Raw genomic sequence first — 15,299 nt, 5'->3', positions numbered from 1 at the left:
ACAGCAACAGAGGCTTAGGAATTAAACATTGGCATGTATATGCATTACATTATATACATATATATATACATACATAATTCATATAATACTATCAATAGTATGTTTTCTATTAATTATATATCAAACAAAATCATAAAATTAAAAACAATTCATTCATACATAAACTTATGTACCTGATTAATGATTATATAGGCCTACATATACACACATATACTGTATGTTTTTGGTTTTTTATATAATGTTATTCATTATATATATATATATATATACAAATAATAAAATACAATACAATTCATTCATACATAGACCTATGTATCTGATTAATCATAATACACACACACACACACACACACACACACACACACACACACATATATATATATATATATATATATATATATATATATATGTTTGTAGGTTATTTTAATTATTAATATTTTAATAATTATATACTCGAAGGAGGTCAAAAGTTTGGAATAATTAAGTTTTTTTTGCATAAAATACTTTTTTACTGAAAAAAAGTATTTTATGCTCACCAAGGCTGCATTCATTTGATGAAAAATCAGTAATGTTGTAATATTGATTTGCTGTTCAATAAATATATTTTATTATTATTACAATGTTTTACACACAAATATTAAGCAGCAGAAGCGGTTTTCAACATTGATAATATGAACCATTATTATCAATTGAGCACCAATAATAATTGATCACCAACTCAGCATATTGATTTCTAAAGTAATGATGCTGAAAATTCTGCTTTGCCATCACTGGAATAAATTACATTTCATAATATATTAAAATAGAAAACAGTTTTTTTTAATGTAGTAATATTTCACAATATTAATGCTTTACTGTATATTTGATCAAATAAATTCAGCCTTGGTGAGCAGAATATAATTGTTTCAAAAACAATAAAAAAGTCTTAATTATTCCAATTAGTTCATTATTCCTTAATTATTGCTGACCACCAGAGTTTATATATAACATTGTTGTGTATATTTGCATTTTGGATTTACATGGAATTTGTTTGGTGCTGTGTTGAATGACAGTTTGTCTCTTCTTCCCTGTAAGGTCCGCTCTACTCATTTTTGGTTTCACTATTTACCAGTGCACAGATAAACACAACCCAAGGTCAGTAAACATGTTAGAAGATGCTGCTAAATATAAAAAGCTGGCGTGTGCATCCGAATGCCAAAGCAACATCAGTCAGTGAGCCATTTACTTAGAGTTGTTTTGGTGTTGGATGGGTCAGGATGGTTGACTATTCATCCAACATCATCAGTGAGGTTGACAAGTTCACAGATTTTATCAGTAATGCTAAAAGGGATGAATCTAGAAATGGATATTCTCTGAGAGGGATTTCGCATGTTTTCTAAACTACAGAAATGTGCATTAATTCATTCCTGTTAAAGTACTAATGCTACATTTATCAAAACTCAGATTTGTAACATTTATCTCCTTCAACAATACATTTCAAGACAATTAGACTTGTCGGACTTCAAATCACACTGTTCTAAATTTTATGCATAATCTTTAGTACTACAGGGGCTTTCGCACCGGGTAGTTATACTATAGGAACTATAGGAACCAGTTACCAGGCAGTCCCCCGGAAACTACATTTTCCTGGTCGCATTATGTAGATACAGTATCAACTATATACAAGTACAGTATATGTAAATTGTGCGTTTACACAGCTGGGTGGGTGTCGGTGTTTCGTATGGCATACGTCACTGGTAGTTCCTATTGTGCTGGGTTAGACCCTACTCTGAAGTAGGAGCTAATTTAGTTCCCCCAAAAGACATTCCTATAACTAAATTATTAATTATTAATTAACTAAAAAATGCCAAAAAGTGGGTACTTCCGCTACATTACCTATGATCATTCCTCTTACACAAAACTAATTCATTTAATTTCTTTCCCACAGGACAGAACCTGCTAACTTCGAGTCAGGTCTCTGCTTCAACCTCTCAAGGCAGAACCACATCGAATCCTGCAGGACTCGCTACAACAACTATAGCAGGACTCGCTACAACAACTATACCAATACAAATTCCTCTCACATCAAATACCACTTCAAACCCAGCTGTTACACCCGCCACTCAAGCTCTGACTGGATCAGCTATTAATAACACAACTACTATGTCAAATACTGATGGATTAAACACATTGCCTTCAACACCGACCTCACCTATGTCTTACGTAACCACTCAACCGACCCAGAGCACGTCAATATCTGCCCAGACACTTTCAAGCTATCACATTAGCCATCCAGTCAGTGGCTTCAGTATGTCTGAAACAACAGCCAATCACATGACAGCAAGCTCTCCCACTGAACCAACTGTCATGACTCAAGTAACCAATCAGACAGCAGTTCTACGAACAACGACGTCAAATGCATTATTCACAGGTACAGCTATTAGCCTACCACTGCGTTCTGATTGTCTTTTTTTCTTCTTTTTTGTAAAAAGACAGATGGCTTCTATTTCGGTGATAATTACAGGATATTAAATTAAATTTCCCTACCCTCATTCTCTCATTCTGCCACATATTACATAATTTATACATTATAAAATTAATCTTAATGTTTCGATGCTTTGATGTGCCTTTTCATTTGTTTCAGAGCCATTGGTGGTACAGTGTAACTTTTCCCAATACTGCGCTAATGAATGTAAGAATGTTTAGACAAAGCCTATTTTATTCTCTGAAGACATAATTAAGGTTCAATATGGTGATTCCTGAGAATTTTTAATAATATCTCTCTTCTTACGTCACAGCATCGTACTACTGGATGCTTGTAGAGGTGCATGGCTCTAATATGACTGAAGGAGATATTCAAATTTGGGTATGACATTTTTTTTAATTAATGATACTTTAATAGAAATAATAATAAAAATAATTAAAACACATTTAATTTGTACTATCAATAATAATAAGTATTGTTAGTATCATAAAGAACCATTTTAGAAATAATAACAATAATATTGTGTGTGTGTGTGTGTGTGTGTGTGTGTGTGTGTGTGTGTGTGTGTGTGTGTGTGTGTGTGTGTGTGTGTGTGTGTGTGTGTGTGTGTGTGTGTATTTCTGATGCTCCCCCCATTATAATCAGTTTTCAGATCATTTTAACATGAGTATCTGCTCTGCTGGAGTTTCAACAACAGAAATCAATACTACACCATGTCAAAATGACATAATCTTTGTGGCAAGTAGCATTATTTGTATTCAGAGATCAGAGGTGAACTTTGATGGTGTCCAACATTGCATCATTATAAAATTTATTTTTCATTAATATAGACTGCTGAGGTTAGATGTGAAGAGAAGCAGAATATCCAGTAAGTCAATCCCAAATCTCTAAGCTACACAAAAAACATGTCATTCATCTCATTGTAATTCAACATTAAGTAACAAGTAACTACTGCCCCCGTTCTTACAGGTGGACAAACTGCACTGTGCTTTTACAGCTGAGCCAGCCTGTGAATACATGCATCCTCCGCAAGCAGGTGGAAAACGCGACTATCGACCAATCAATCCAGATCCAGCTTCTGGGAGATGTAGAAAGAGTAGGTGAGTGAAACAAAATGTATCATATATATCAAAATATAGACATAAATAGTGACTTCTATGTAGAATATAGAATTCTGTAATGGGTCTGTCAGGCTTTAAAATTACAAAAAGAACCTTAAATGCATCATACAAGTGGTCCATATGACAACCAAAAACAGCAGTGTAAAAAATAAAAATAAATCTCACAAAATGGCTTGTGTTCATAGGAAAAGGCCTGTGCCCAGAGAACAGTATTACACCCCCTGTAGATGGTTTTGTGCACTGCACATCTCCAATGTCTTATGATGGTATCTGCAAGAACCAGGGACCTGTAAATGTCACATGGTACGATATGCTACTGATTATAGACTTGCCACACTCTTACAATAGTCCTGCGTGCAAATAGGACGTTTACATTTGAGATTACATTATTCATTTCCCAAAGTTCCCTCTTTCTTGCATTAGCTCTTATACGGAGAATGGCTTTGTTCCTAAAGACTTGGTTGCTAATCAATCCTGCAATGGTGAGTGTTATAACTCTTTGGACTCTTGGTCATCCTTTTCTGACTAATACCAGTATGATGTTCAAAATTGAAATGTTGTTCTTTTTTAGTTGAGAACCAACAACATTGTGAGTGTCACGTTTCTGACAACAATGGTGAGTGAAACACAATGAATCTATGTATGAGTATGTTCAGGTACGTGTTGTGGACCAATCAGACTCCAAGCTCTCTCCCCTACCTCTCTTTTAGAGACATATTATGCTGTTCGTCTAAATATTACAAGCCCAGATGTGAATTTCACCTACATACAGAACATGGTGAGTGCCTCAGAGAAAAGGTTTTAGTGAACAGGTAAAATGGCTGTAGAAAGTTTAAAAACATTGCTATCTAGTAAAGATTTTCTTACCTCAGTAAGCGACAATATAGATATTGTCTTATTAGTTCTCTTGCTCCATCTAATAGGTTGTACAGTTGAGCACCCCCTGCAACGAATCCAGAATGCTATGGTATGTCTGCAATTTCCAAATATAACACATTTTAGAAATAATAACAATAATATTGTGTGTGTGTGAGTGTGTGTGTGTGTGTGTGTGTGTGTGTGTGTGTGTGTGTGTGTGTGTGTGTGTGTGTGTGTGTGTGTGTGTGTGTGTGTGTGTGTGTGTGTGTGTGTGTGTGTGTGTGTGTGTGTGTGTGTGTGTGTGTGTGTACATTGATGCAATTAAATTGATCCAAAGTGACAGTAAAGACGTTCATGATATTAATAATTTAAAAATAATCCTGTTCTGTTGATCTTTCTATTCAATAATTAATCATGAAAAAAAATTATTCTATGTATGTATTGTGGTTTCCACAAAAATATTACGCAGCACAGCTGTTTTCAACATTGATAATAATGAGAAATATTTCTTGAGCACCAAATCAGCATATTAGAATGATTTTTGAAGGATCATGTGACACTAATAGAGTAAGTCAATAAATATTATATGTTGGTGAATATAATTTCTTAATTGTGGTGATGTTCCATGTACATAGGTGTAATTCTTTTTCTGAAGTATCCAAGTTGTATCAGGTAAACATCCATTTGTTTTCCATCTTTAGCAAAATAATCGTGTTACATCACAACATGTTTTCTGTATCTGCTCTGAAAGGCTATGATTGATGCTTTACAGGGAATACACTTGGAATGTTTTGGAGAAGGAACAAGGTAAGTTGTACTATCATGTGTGTGTGTGTTTTTGAATGTCTGACTCAGCATGCATTTATGTCAGATTAACACATTTATTATTCCTCAGGCTCTACACATGTATGTTGACTCTGCAGCTGTCAAAACAGCTGGATGTGTGTACTGTTAGTATTGCTATTGCCGTTCTTATGAAGGACAGTACCAACATTAGTTTTGATGGACCTCTAAGTAGAATAGGTGAGTGTTGAACTTGTATGTATTGGTATTTCACATTTACAGCTTATCACAGTGGTGTAAAGACTAAAAATATATGTTTTTTCTATCTCTCTACTATAGCCATATGTCATTCGCCCGCTGATTCAGAAACCATTCCTTTAAACTCAACATTTACATGGGTTGCTGTAAATCTCAGTGCCAGCCAGTATGAGGATATCAAACATCAATTGAGATGGTAAATCTTGTATTCAGTCCAGATTTTAAACTGTGCACATTTGTGTCAAATTTCTATTATTTAATTATATATCTAATGGGCTATAATCACACTGTAAAACTAAATTTCTGAATATCAAATTTAAACCAAACATTCAGATCATATTCCAAACAGAATTATTCAAAATAATAAAAAAGAAAGAATCGTTGGCAGTGTGAACATAGCAACTTAACATGATTTCACCAAGTACTGTAGGTGTGTCTAGATCAACATCCTTATTGGTCTTAGATTTGTGAATTGGACATTCTTATCATTTCGTCCATATTTTAGCATTTAATGGTTAGGATTTTTTTTGTTTGCAAAGAATATTGTCCCGTTACTAACGAGAGCACTTTCCAAACAAACTTTCCAATCCTGCTCTATTTTCAGTGCACAGGGTCAGACGTTTGCTGTTCTTTTAAATGAGAGCTGTGGGATCTCACCTTCTATGTCCAACACAACTCAACTTGTCCCTCCCAATACAATCTCTAATAGCAGTGCTACATTTCCAGAGATCACTTCTCCATCAGTAACTACAAACTGGTCACTGACCAACCAAACCCACCCTGCAGACACACCATCCAGAAATATCATCAACACTTCTGATACACCTACAGTCCTAATATCTAATACATCCATCAACAGTACAGCCACTCAAACAAAAACTGTTTCACATAATATGACAAGCCTGCCACTCATTCCAACACTTGATATAACAACCCAACCAGTCAATACAGCAGGTACACCAAACAATATAAAAACCTCAATAGTCAGTACATCACATACAACACATGATGTAACAACTCAGACGGTCAATACAGCAAGTACAACACTCGATATAACAACCTCACCAATCAGTACAATAGATACAACACTCGATATAACAACCTCACCGGTTGCTACAACAGATACAACACCCAATATAACTTCACTGGTCCATACAATAGATACAACACACAATCTAACAACCTCACCAGTCAGAACTACAGATACCACACACAATATAACAACCTCACTAGTCAGTACAGATACAACACACAATATAACAACCTCACCAGTCAGTACAACTGATACAACACACAATATAACTTCACTGGTCCATACAATAGATATAACACACAATCTAACAACATCACCGGTCAGTACATCAGATACAACACACAATATAACAACCTCTCCGGTCAGTACAATAGATACAACACACAATCTAACAACCTCACCAGTCAGAACAACAGATACAACACACAATATAACAACCTCACCAGTCAATACAACAGATACAACACACAATATAACAAGCCCTCCGGTCAATACAGCAGTTACACCACACAGTATAACAATCTCAATGGTTAGTACAACAGACAATATAACAAACTCACCGGTCAGTACAACAGATACAACACACAATCTAACAACCTCACCGGTCAATACATCAGATACAACACACAATATAACAACCTCACCAGTCAGAACAACAGATACAACACACAATATAACAACCTCACCAGTCAATACAACAGATACAACACACAATATAACAAGCCCTCCGGTCAATACAGCAGTTACACCACACAGTATAACAATCTCAATGGTTAGTACAACAGACAATATAACAAACTCACCGGTCAGTACATCAGATACAACACACAATCTAACAACCTCACCGGTCAATACATCAGATACAACACACAATATAACAACCTCACCAGTCAGTAGATCAGATACGACACACAATATAACAACATCACCGGTCAGTACAATAGATACAACACACAATATAACAACCTCACCGGTCAGTACAACAGTTACAACACACAATATAACAATATCACTGGTCAGTACAACAGATACAACACACAATATAACAACCTCACCAGTCAGTACATCCGATACAACACACAATTTAACAACCTCACCGGTCAGTACAACGGTTATAACACACAATATAACAACCTCACCGGTCAGTACATCAGATACAACTCACAATATAACAACCTCACTGGTCAGTACATCAGATACCACACACAATATAACAACCTCACCAGTCAGTACAGATACAACACACAATATAACAACCTCACCAGTCAGTACAACAGATACAACACAAAATATAACTTCACCGGTCAGTACAACAGATACAACACACAGTATAACTTCTCTGGTCCATACAATAGATACAACACACAATCTAACAACCTCACCAGTCGGAACAACAGATACCACACACAATATAACAACCTCGTCAGTCAGTACAACAAATACAACACAAAATATAAATACCTCACCGGTCAGTACAACAGATATAAAACAAAATATAACAACCTCACCAGTCAGTACAACAGATACAACACACAATATAACAAGCCCTCCGGTCAATAGACCAGTTACACCACACAGTATAACAATCTCAATGGTTAGTACAACAGACAATATAACAAACTTGCAAGTCAAAACAACAGAAATGACACCCATTATAACAAACGTACTGGTCAGTACAAGAGATACAACACACAATCTAACAACCTCATCAGTCAGAACAACAGATACCACACACAATATAACAACCTCGTCAGTCACTACAACAGATACAACACACAATAAAAATACCTCACCGGTCAGTACAACAAATACAACACAAAATATAAGAACCTCACCAGTCAGTACAACAGATACAACACACAATATAGCAACCTCATCAGTCAGTACAACAGATACAACACAAAATATAAGTACCTCACCGGTCAGTATAACAGATCCAACACAAAATATAACAACCTCACCGGTCAGTACAACAGATACAACCCACAATATAACAACCTCGTCAGTCATTATAACAAATACAACACAAAATATAAATACCTCACCGGTCAGTACATCAGATACAACACACAATATAACAACCTCACCACCGGTCAGTACATCAGATACAACACACAATATAACAACCTCACCGGTCAGTACAACAGTTACAACACACAATATAACAACCTCACCGGTCAGTACAACAAATACAACACAAAATATAAATACCTCTCCGTTCAGTACAAATGCTACAACACACAATATAACAACCTCACCGGTCAGTACAACAGATACAACACAAACTATAATAACCTCACCGGTCAGTACATCAGATACAACACACAATATAACAAACTCACCAGTCAGTACAACAGATACCACACACAATATAACAACCTCACCGGTAAGTACAACAGATACAACACACAATATAACAACATCACCGGTCAGTACAATAGATACAACACAAACTATAACAACCTCACCGGTCAGTACATCGGATACAACACACAATATAACAACCTCACCAGTCAGTACATCAGATACAACACACAATATAATAAACTCACTGGTCAGTACAACAGATACAACACACAATATAACAACCTCACCGGTCAGTACAACAGATACAACACACAATATAACAACATCAGCGGTCAGTACAACAGATACAACACACAATATAACAACATCACCGGTCAGTACAATAGATACAACACAAACTATAACAACCTCACAGGTCAGTGCATCAGATACAACACACAATATAACAAACACACCGGTCAGTACAACAGATACAACACACAATATAACAACATCAGCGGTCAGTACATCAGATACAACACACAATATAACAACCTCACTGGTCAGTGCATCAGATAGGACACACAATATAACAACATCACCGGTCAGTACAATAGATACAACACACAATATAACAACCTCACCGGTCAGTACATCAGATACAATACACAATATAACAAACACACCGGTCAGTACAACAGATACAACACACAATATAACAACATCAGCGGTCAGTACAATAGATACAACACAAACTATAACAACCTCACCAGTCAGTACAATAGATACAACACAAAATATAACCATCTCACTGGTCAGTACAACAAATACAACACACAATATAACAACCCCCCCTGTCAGTACAATAGATACACCACAAAATATAATAACCTCACCGGTCAGTACATCAGATACAACACACAATATAACAACCTCACCGGTCAGTACATCAGATACAACACACAATATAACAAACTCACCGGTCAGTACAACAGATACAACACACAATATAACAACATCAGCGGTCAGTACAATAGATACAACACAAACTATAACAACCTCACCAGTCAGTACAACAGATACAACACAAAATATAACCATCTTACTGGTCAGTACAACAAATATAACACACAATATAACAACCCCCCCTGTCAGTACAATAGATACACCACAAAATATAATAACCTCACCGGTCAGTACATCAGATACAACACACAATATAACAACCTCACCGGTCAGTACAACAGATACAACACAAACTATAACAACCTCACCGGTCAGTACAACAGATACAACACACAATATAACAACATCAGCGGTCAGTACAATAGATACAACACAAACTATAACAACCTCACCGGTCAGTACAACAGATACAACACACAATATAACAACCCCACCTGTCAGTACAACGGATACAACACAAACTGTAACAACCTCACCAGTCAGTACAACAGATACCACACACAATATAACAACCTCACCGGTCAGTACAACAGATACAACACACAATATAACAACATCACCGGTCAGTACAATAGATACAACACAAACTATAACAACCTCACCGGTCAGTACATCAGATACAACACACAATATAACAACATCAGCGGTCAGTACAATAGATACAACACAAACTATAACAACCTCACCGGTCAGTACAACAGATACAACACACAATATAACAACCTCACCGGTCAGTACAACGGATACAACACAAACTGTAACAACCTCACCAGTCAGTACAACAGATACCACACACAATATAACAACCTCACCGGTCAGTACAACAGATACAACACACAATATAACAACATCACCGGTCAGTACAATAGATACAACACAAACTATAACAACCTCACCGGTCATTACATCAGATACAACAAACAATATAACAACCTCACTGTTCAGTACAACAGATACAACACACAATATAACATCAGCGGTCAGTACAATAGATATAACACAAACTATAACAACCTCACCGGTCAGTACAACAGATACAACACAAAATATAACCATCTCACTGGTCAGTACAACAAATACAACACAACACAACAACACAACACAACACAACGGCACAATTAGAGAAATCTCAAATAATACAATCCTAGCAAACACAACAGAATCACCATTTAAAACATATGAATCAAACACAACTCCACTTGACAATACAACTGAATTCAATACAACTGCCATTCCATATGACACAACACAACTACTATATAATAATTCTACACTGGAGACCACGGATGCTGGAACTGATACCACTACAAATACACGACAAGTCAGTACTACAATGTATACACTTAACTTTACAACTTTGAATACAACTTTGAATACAACTTTTTTTCCTGATGTAACTTATTCCAACATAACAGATCCCCTGTTCAATACAACACAATCAAATACAACAGCCTTGAACACAACCTTGAACACAACAGATATTCCATTTAATGTATCCAACCTTAATGTGACTGATGTCAATCGTAGCATCAACACAACAGAGAACTCCAATAACACATCAGAATTTAACACAACAGTAAGCCCTGCAGTTAATACAACACAATTTGATATCACAAACACAACACAGATAGATACAACAACCTTTCCAACAACAGAAAATATTACCAGTGGGCCAACTGACTCCACTTCAGAGCCTGTCACAACAGTTAGCCTCCTTAACACAACAAAGTCAAATGGCACAACAGAAAAAGCCTTTACTGAAAACACATCAGAATTTAACACAACAGTAAGCCCTGCAGTTAATACAACAAAATTTGATATCACAAACACAACACAGATAGATACAACAACCTTTCCAACAACAGAAAATATTACCAGTGGGCCAACTGACTCCACTTCAGAGCCTGTCACAACAGTTAGCCTCCTTAACACAACACAGTCAAATGGCACAACAGAAAAAGCCTTTACTGAAAACACATCAGAATTTAACACAACAGTAAGCCCTGCAGTTAATACAACACAATTTGATATCACAAACACAACACAGATAGATACAACAACCTTTCCAACAACAGAAAATATTACCAGTGGGCCAACTGACTCCACTTCAGAGCCTGTCACAACAGTTAGCCTCCTTAACACAACACAGTCAAATGGCACAACAGAAAAAGCCTTTACTGAAAACACATCAGAATTTAACACAACAGTAAGCCCTGCAGTTAATACAACACAATTTGATATCACAAACACAACACAGATAGATACAACAACTTTTCCAACAACAGAAAATATTACCAGTGGGCCAACTGACTCCACTTCAGAGCCTGTCACAACAGTTAGCCTCCTTAACACAACAAAGTCAAATGGCACAACAGAAAAAGCCTTTACTGAAAATACAATCACTAATACAACTACAACATTCCATCCAATTAGTATTCCAAACAACTTAACAATAAATACTAGCATTGTCACAAATAGCAGTATAGTTCCCACAACTGCTCTGTCAGCCATACTTCCAAGCTCTCCTCAGAACAGTTCTACTTCCACAACAGCATCAATTATTGCTCCAACTAATATAACTGAAGTCACCACAAGACCCGTTCCAGCTGTGCCAACAACATCCTCCATTACCATGGCAGCCACTTCAGGTTTGTTGACTCAACATTTCAAAACTGACTATAGCTTCTTGACATTCCGAATAAAAGTGTTTTTTTCTAGGTTTATGCATACACAAGTGGTATCAAAAATTACTGAGACACTTAAGTCACTCTTAAAAGGGATAGTTTACCAAAAACAAAATAATTTAGTCATCATGTACTTACCCTCATGTTGTTGCAAACCTGTATTATTTTTCTTCTTCTGTGGAACACAAAATATATATATATATTTTTTTTGAACAATGTCTTGTGTCTCTGTGTTTTTTATTGTTCAAATAATGAAAATCAGTGGGGTCTAAACAGCATTGGATCCCACAAACTTAACCGGTAAATGTATCAAAGTAAATGCTACTTGCGTCAATATTTCATAATGCAATAGGATTAACTATAACAAAAGTTCTGAAAAAAGGATTTAACAAACTTTAGTTTGCAGATGCCACTTGATATTTTGTATCCAATGCAATGAAATGCAGGCACTGTGATTTTAGTATCTAAAAGAGTTCAAATTAGTTTTAAGGCCACAGTATGTGTATCTATAACAACAGCTCATTTGATTTTCAGAAGCAACAACTAAAAGCCCAGACTCAGTGGCTAGCGATCTTCTGAATCAAACACAGAATGTGGCATCTCTAAATTCAACTCAGGTGAATCAGCTGGTCAACCAGCTAGAGAACCTTCTCTCTGCACCGAATATCAGTCTGGATTTGGGCCGAACAGTGCTGTCCGTCATCAACAACTTTCTAGACAGCTCTGCTGATACTCTTGCTACCTCTTCTAATCGGTGAGATACATGTATAACAAGCATTCAAAACAGTCTGACACTGTCAAACTTGAAATATCAGATGTAAATATTATATTGTGTTTTGTAGATTAATCAAAGCTGTGGATAATTTGGCTCTAAAACTTGTGATTCGGGACCAGACTGAGAACATTGTATTTGATTCACTCGCTTTGACTGTGGCCAAAGTTGACGGCACCAACTTTGGGGAAACGTCATTCTCAATTGTAGATCCCTTGAACCCACAGGTAATGACAACTGAAGTCCAAAGCAATTCATTAACAGTTTGGATGTTTTTGGAAGTGCAATGACTCAAAATGTCTGGTTATACAGGTCACAAAAGGATTTCAAAGACAAGTCAGGGCAGTGGAGAGTTCCTCCTCAATGGGCAAAATAACACTACCTGCATCCCTGACAGAGAACCTCTCTCCAGAACAACAGAAGATAGCCTCAAGAGTCCAGTTCACCTTCTTTCAGAAAAGCACTTTTTTTCAGGTAAAACTGGGTTGATTTATTTACAATATAATAAAAGCGCCATCAGACATCAAGAACAAGATTACGATGTTTGTACATAACCTTTGCAGATCCCCTCAGATTGAAAATTTGCTCACCCTTATGTCCTTCATGTCTTTTCCATTCAATTAACATGCATTTAAGCTTCAAAAAGGATACAAAATCACCATAAAAGACACTCAACCCTGTCAGATTTGATTCTGCAACTTTTCTTCAGTTTATTCTTTGGATTTTCATGTATCGACAGGATAAAAACATGACTCAACAGATGCTGAACAGCCACATTCTGGGCTCTAGTCTGGCTAACCTGTCAATCAAAAACCTGAGGGAGAGTGTCGAGTTTACCCTGAGGAATAAGCAGCCCGTTGCGGTGTGTGTGTGCTCACAAATAAACTGTACATCATATGTCACTGCCAGCTGAAAGCTGTCTGATCTATCTCTTAACTTCTCTCCCACAGGGGGACTATGCAGCTTCCTGTGTTTTCTGGGACTTTGACAAAAACGGTGAGATTGCACACCTCCCAGAATTCCAGAGAAATTGTTATTAGGCCTAATGCAATATGTGATCTGTCTAATTTCTTAATTAATGTCTTGTAATTCCTATGTGTTTTGGATTTTCTAGGAGGTTCAGGAGGCTGGAATCCCAACGGCTGCTATGTCAAGAACGGCAGTACCGAGAACGAAACCATCTGTAGCTGCGATCACCTGACCAGCTTTGCTGTGCTGCTGGTAAGTATGTCAGTATGTAGGGTTGTTCCCAGAAAATGTCCAAATCCATTTTCTTCAGAAGTTTATAATGGCTCAAATTAATATGATTATAATAAAATCAAGAGTCATAACCACAGGCTTCAACAGTAAATTTCTCACAATTAACATTTTCACAAACATTAATGAAAAATAGTTTATTTTAAATACATTTGATCATTTCTCTAATCTTTACTTATTTTTTTTATATATGTTTTTTATAAATGTCAGGAGTATACATGCAGATCTGTATACACTACAGTTCAAGCATTTGGGGTCGGTAAAATGTTTTAGAAAGAAGTATCTTATGCTCACCAAGGCTGCTTTTATTTGATCAAAAATTCAGTAAAAACAGCAATATTGTGAAATATCATTATAATTTAACTCTTTTCTTTTTTTAAAATGTAATTTATTCCTGTGATGCACAGCTGAATTTTTAGTATCATAACTTCAGTCTTCAGTGTCACGTGATTTTAATAAATTAAGTTATCCTATACAAATATGATAAATTTTCAGCTTTGTTATTTGATAGGTTGTTATAGTTTGTGTTGTATCTATTGTACTGACCGGTGAGGTTGTTATATTGTGTGTTGTATCTGATGTACTGACCGGTGAGGTTGTTATATTGTGTGTTGTATCTGATGTACTGACCGGTGAGGTTGTTATAGTTTGTGTTGTATCTATTGTTTTTTTATCAAAAATAAAAATTTGATAATAATAATAATTTACACAAATAATTAATTTTTAATAAACTGTGTGCCATATACTTTTAACTGGCCCAAAACTCTCTTATACTGGACCTGGACCATCCATATGGCTTAGCCCTGAATTAGGTATG

General features: G+C 36.1%; 1 protein-coding gene across 1 annotated transcript in view; it reads left to right on the top strand.

Moving 5' to 3' along the window:
* The window catches only part of adgrg2a (adhesion G protein-coupled receptor G2a), a 40,349-nt gene that overhangs the window by 22,479 nt on the left and 2,571 nt on the right, over window positions 1-15,299 (top strand). Inside the window, exons 6-28 of the mRNA XM_077244865.1 lie at window positions 1,075-1,134; window positions 1,928-2,410; window positions 2,624-2,671; window positions 2,778-2,845; window positions 3,110-3,202; window positions 3,295-3,332; window positions 3,434-3,564; window positions 3,771-3,888; window positions 4,009-4,067; window positions 4,157-4,201; window positions 4,296-4,363; window positions 4,509-4,552; window positions 5,079-5,115; window positions 5,216-5,250; window positions 5,339-5,466; window positions 5,566-5,680; window positions 6,089-12,417; window positions 12,988-13,207; window positions 13,296-13,452; window positions 13,538-13,699; window positions 13,965-14,087; window positions 14,176-14,221; window positions 14,340-14,446. Of these exons, the coding sequence (XP_077100980.1) occupies window positions 1,075-1,134; window positions 1,928-2,410; window positions 2,624-2,671; window positions 2,778-2,845; window positions 3,110-3,202; window positions 3,295-3,332; window positions 3,434-3,564; window positions 3,771-3,888; window positions 4,009-4,067; window positions 4,157-4,201; window positions 4,296-4,363; window positions 4,509-4,552; window positions 5,079-5,115; window positions 5,216-5,250; window positions 5,339-5,466; window positions 5,566-5,680; window positions 6,089-12,417; window positions 12,988-13,207; window positions 13,296-13,452; window positions 13,538-13,699; window positions 13,965-14,087; window positions 14,176-14,221; window positions 14,340-14,446 (8,714 nt within the window). The remainder of the gene's footprint in view (window positions 1-1,074; window positions 1,135-1,927; window positions 2,411-2,623; window positions 2,672-2,777; window positions 2,846-3,109; window positions 3,203-3,294; window positions 3,333-3,433; window positions 3,565-3,770; window positions 3,889-4,008; window positions 4,068-4,156; window positions 4,202-4,295; window positions 4,364-4,508; window positions 4,553-5,078; window positions 5,116-5,215; window positions 5,251-5,338; window positions 5,467-5,565; window positions 5,681-6,088; window positions 12,418-12,987; window positions 13,208-13,295; window positions 13,453-13,537; window positions 13,700-13,964; window positions 14,088-14,175; window positions 14,222-14,339; window positions 14,447-15,299) is intronic.

This window comes from Siphateles boraxobius, unplaced genomic scaffold (assembly GCF_051911475.1).
Source record: "Siphateles boraxobius isolate OS27281-9 unplaced genomic scaffold, OSU_SipBor_1 26, whole genome shotgun sequence".
NCBI classification, from domain to species: domain Eukaryota; kingdom Metazoa; phylum Chordata; class Actinopteri; order Cypriniformes; family Leuciscidae; genus Siphateles; species Siphateles boraxobius.
The sequence above is the reverse complement of the archived record's forward strand: the minus strand, read 5'-3'. Positions and strand labels throughout refer to the sequence as shown.